The following is a 4,894-nucleotide window of genomic DNA, read 5'->3' on the forward strand; positions in this document are numbered from 1 at the left end:
TTCCCATCAAGAAACAGCATCTCAAATGTCACAAATGTGAGAGATTTCTGCACAAGGAGCAGAAAGGAACAAGGGGAGCAGGAGGGTCACAGCTCACTGCCTGCAAACACAGGACAGCAGCTCCTGGAGAGATTTTTAGAAGCTTTTCCTCTGGAGAGGAGAAAAGAGAAAATTTTGCTGGAGAATCTGAATGACAGGCAAAAAAGGCTGGGAATTTGGGAGCTGAAAGTGGGAAGTTGGTATAAAATACATTACTGGGCCAACCAGGAACACCCATATAATTAAATCAACTAAAAAGGGTGGGAAAAAGGACAACTAAACTAAAAAACTAAACTAAAAAGAAGAGACGGCACAATATCCATGCTGCAACACTGACAAAATTCTCAGCTGAGTGCAACAATGTGATTTATTAGTATCCATTTTAAATAACACTTTAGAAGTGAAATCCAACTTTTTGCTATGACCCTTCATGATATATCAGGAATTAAAATCTGGGGTGTTTTTAACTGACATTCAAATTTATCCTAGAAGGGGAAGAGCTGCAGCTTTCATGGCTTTTACAGATATTTGGAGCAATCTGTGTGAAAACATGAATTCACACCCACATGCAACGCTTGTATCAGTAGTTATTGTCATTAACACTGCAGCCTAATTACTACTGCCAATAATATGAGGATATTTTAGCTGCCCTCAGACTTCATCATTTCAATTCACTATCCCTAAAAAAAGCCTTTCAAAGAGTTATGTTTGTGTTTAGAGAAGAGGTGGAGGGAATAATGTCACTACAGGTTTTGCTGGCTGGATAAGTAAAAGATTTGCTTCTCCAAAACGCTCTCGTAAGCACTTCAAGTATCAGCCCCTGGAAACACAGAGATGCGCTAAATGTGACAAAAACTGTGACAACAAGTGTGTGTTTGCCTCCCTCTGCCGGCTCATATCTGTGTAGCTACTGGCCCCAGTGCTGGCCAAAAAAACACACACAGACAACTTTTGTCTCAAAATTCTGAATCTCTTTGTATCACTTATGGTCAGCCTGTCTACAGGCAGAACCCAGGATTAAATGTTCCCAGTTTTGGTAACAAATTTTCCACTCCAAAGGCGAAGGCGGGTGTGTGACCCTTGTGTAACGCTATAAATAAGGCAAATATATCTTTGCTAAAACCAGAGTTTGTGTTTATTTTAAATAGATTTGTTCCAATTACAAAATCCTCAACGTGTACTGGGATTACACTGGTGCTGGAATTTTAATTCTGCAGGCACCCTGCACGTCCCACAACATGCATTAACTCTAACTCAGAGCACACTCCCTTAATGCTGTGCATTAAAATAAAATACCGAGCAACTCCTGCCACTATTTTTCTGTCCCCAGCACTTTTCAGGGCACTGGCTGTCACTCTGGTGCCAGATAGCATCTGCAGATCTGACAAGTTTCAAAACATTCACATCAGCATTGGCTCACAGCTCAGAGCGCTGCACTTAAAAGTACACAGAACTTCTGCTTCTGGAAAATCTTGTTTTACTCAAGGGAAGGCTTGAAAAATGGAGTTTATTCCATTTAGGGGCTTTAAAGTCTGCTCAAGGCTGCATTAGTAGTGCAGTGGGATTTTTCAGTTTTAAGCGAATTTAACGATTCTGGCTAACCTCCACAGCCCCTGCAGTCATCAATTCTTTATCAACAGTACTGGTACAGCACCTCTCTTTCTGGGGTTGTCCAGAATACCTCAAATCAGCTCGAATCCATCCCAAAAGCCTTCCTGCCAGAATCCTCTGAGGATCTTTTTGGCCTGCTCTGAGCTCCACAGAAGCAATCAGCAATGCCCTCACTAGACCTGGAGGAGTGGTGTCATATTTAATGGAAAGAAGGCTAAAGAAATAGTCACCAACCAGTATTAATGACAGGTCTCATCCTCAAATAGAAACAAACAAATTGGAAAATTCTGGGGAGTAGGGGAACACCAATGGGAAACCCCCACAACCTCATAATCCCGAGCCAGATATGCAGAGCATCAGCTACCTGTGAGCACCACCTGAAGATGAATTTTTCCCTCATTTCATCACCGACATCCTTCCACCGTCAGTATCTGGCTTATTTCACACACAGCCTTGAAGACAAACCTCTAAGAGTTAGGATTTTTAGGACAGCGCCTTCCTCGCTACTTTTAACCAAATGCCACTCCCAGAGTTTAGCGCACCCTTTCAAACAGCGCGTTCCCTGCCCAGAAATGAAAGCGCTGGGTGAAACACCTGTCCTCCCGCAGGAAAACTGCCAGGAGCTGCGGAGAGAAGGCAACAAGGGAGGGAAAGGAACGGGGCAGCCTCCGGCAGGAGAGGAGCGTGCAGAGCCCAGCCCGGGAGGCTCCCGCGGCCGGGGAGCCTCGGGGACAGCCGCGGGGACAAATGAGAGGCTGTCCCGGGACACCTCGGGGACAACCTCGGGGACAGCCTTGGGGACAAATGAGAGGCTGTCCCGGGGAGCCTTCGGGACAACCGCGGGGACAAATGAGAGACTGTCCCGGGACACCTCGGGGACAACCTCGGGAACAAATGAGAGGCTGTCCCGGGACACCTCGGGGACATCCTCGGGGTGTCCCGGGGAGCCTCGGGGACAACCACGGGGACAACCACGGGGACAAATAAGAGGCTGTCCCGGGGAGCCTCGGGGACAGCCTCGGGGATGTCTCGGGACACCTCGGGGACAGCTGCAGGGCTGGCCTGGGGAGCCTCGGGGACGACCGAGGGGACAAATGAGAGGCTGTCCCGGGAACAACCGCGGGTACAACGGCGGAGCTGTCCCGGGGAGCCTCGGGGACAACCTCGGGGCCAACCTCGGGGCCAACCTCGGGGCCAACCTCGGGGACAACCGCCGGTGTCCCCGGGCGCTGCGGGGCTCCGCGGGGACAACGGCCGGGCTGACCCTGCGCCATGACCGTGCAGCGCCCGTCCTGGCCGCCGCTCTACTTCCCGCACTTCCACGGTACCGAGCCGGTGCCGCGGCCGCCCGGGGGAGCCTGGGCCCCTCTGGCCGCGCTGTGCTGGCCGTGGCAGCCGCTGCCGGCCGCGGCGGGGCCGCCCCGCTACGCCGCGCTGCCCGCGGCCGTGGTGCCGGAGCCGCCGCGCCTGTGCTGCCCGCCGGGCGCTCCGCGGGCCGGGGAGCTGGGAAGGCGGCCCCCGGGGCTGGCCCAGCTGCAGCTGCAGGAGGAGATGTGCGAGCTGGGAATCCGCCTGAAGGAGCTGGAGCTGGCGGCGCTCATCGGCGACGGCTTCGACGCCAGGCAGTGTGCGTCCCTGCGGGGCGGGGCGGGAGGAGCGGCGGGGACGCGGCCCCCGAACCGCCCCGCACAGCCCGGACCGGCCCGCAGCCACAGGGCGGGGTGCAGGGGGATGGTTTGGGGTGTCCCCGGCCCGCAGAGCCCCGCAGGCAGCCCGGGGAGCCCGCAGGAGTCCCGGGACAGCCGGCCGGGCTCCCCGCTGCGGCTTACGGGAGATGCAAGAACAGAGGGTGCGGGAGCTGTCGAAGCTGCAAAACCCACCCCGAAGTGGTGAAGTGACAGCGAAAATGCCCTCGCTGCCCTGCAAAATGTATCGGGTACCGAGGAGCAATGCGAGCCCGCGGTGGAACATCAGCTGGGATGTAAAATAAGGGCCACAGATGGCTGGAGGCATTAAAATGATGCCAAAATCAAAACGCACCTTCCTCCCGTCCCCCCCCCTCCCAAAAAAAAAAAAACCCAAACAACCCACACCAAAAGAAACCACCGACCGAACAAAAACCCTCCAGTTAAATTATAAGTGAGCTTGGCGTTTGGATTTTGTAACCTGCTGAGGAAAATGCAGGGAATAAAAGAGTTCAGGAGATGATGATGGTACCGAGAGCTGATCCAGCGGTGAGGCCAACAGCTGCAAGGGTTTGATGCTCATGGTTTCCTGCATGGCCACAGGCTGCCAGCCAGGAAACCTTCAGGAGTGCAAAGGTTACAAGAACACGGGGAAAATGTCCATCAGATTTATGCATTCCAAGGAATATCTCCAAAGAATTGGTAGTTTGTATAATTTTTTTTCCTTCATTAAAGCAATACCCTTCTCTTTCCATTTTTAATACCTACTATTTTAATAAACTAGTTTTCAGATATTTGCTAGCCAAGGCACTGTAAGGATTATTAGCTTGCTTAATACATTATTGGATCTACTTTAAAGTAATGTAAATGATTAATGACATCATTAATGGCAAATTATGTTTCATTCCTGTTTAGACAAAATTCTGAAGGCACTGGAAGAAAAGAAGATACAAAGCATGAAAGCAATGCAGAGCCTGAAGTAATGTCCACCAAAATACTGAGGATTATTTCAGCTGGGTATTTTGACACTTATCACTGTGGACTGTTCTAATGGGTCTTCAATATTTGTTTTCTATATGCTGTTCCCCTGCCAAATTAAAAATTTAGCATATTATTGACTTCTTTTGTGTATTATTTGTCTGGTATTAGTTGGTGATGATGCTACTGTATATTTTAACCTTTTTTTTTCTCCTGCAATTACTTGATGCAGGAAGGATATAATATTTCTTCACAAACACTAAGAAATTAACATTGTTTTTGTCAGGATTGCCAGCATTCCATATCTGTAGCTGGGAAACATCTACATGGCAATATAAAATATGGTTGTGTCTTGTTTTGTTGTAGTTCTAAGTTAATTAAGGGCAATTTTGAGTAAATAGATATGGCCAAAAGTCCTAAGCCTCTAAAGCAGCTTAAAAAAACTACTTTCAAATTAGCATTAATATCTTTGTTACAATCACAGTGTACCACAAAATTACAGAAGTTGTGGCTTGAGATGTTTTTTAACAGGGCAGTCACATGCCATTGACTGCCAGCTGACATTTTACTATTATTTCAGG

General features: G+C 49.5%; 1 protein-coding gene across 1 annotated transcript; it reads left to right on the forward strand.

Moving 5' to 3' along the window:
• The first annotated feature begins 2,922 nt into the window (after window positions 1–2,922).
• On the forward strand, window positions 2,923–4,318 carry C7H11orf91 (chromosome 7 C11orf91 homolog). Its single transcript, XM_014258985.1, has 2 exons — window positions 2,923–3,277; window positions 4,251–4,318. Exons 1-2 carry the CDS (start codon window positions 2,923–2,925, stop codon window positions 4,316–4,318), a joined length of 423 nt encoding a protein of 140 aa, XP_014114460.1.
• The last annotated feature ends 576 nt before the right edge of the window (window positions 4,319–4,894 follow it).

This window comes from Pseudopodoces humilis, chromosome 7 (genome assembly GCF_049639895.1).
Source record: "Pseudopodoces humilis isolate 2021_Gansu_Grassland_sample_001 chromosome 7, ASM4963989v1, whole genome shotgun sequence".
In the NCBI taxonomy this organism is placed as follows: Eukaryota; Metazoa; Chordata; class Aves; order Passeriformes; family Paridae; genus Pseudopodoces; species Pseudopodoces humilis.

Coding starts and splice junctions, on each gene's coding strand:
- C7H11orf91 (XM_014258985.1), top strand. CDS start 2,923: ATGACCGTGCAGCGCCCGTCCTGGCCGCCGCTCTACTTCCCGCACTTC. Junction 3,278..4,250: donor CGGCTTCGACGCCAGGCAGT/GTGCGTCCCTGC, acceptor ATTCCTGTTTAG/ACAAAATTCTGAAGGCACTG.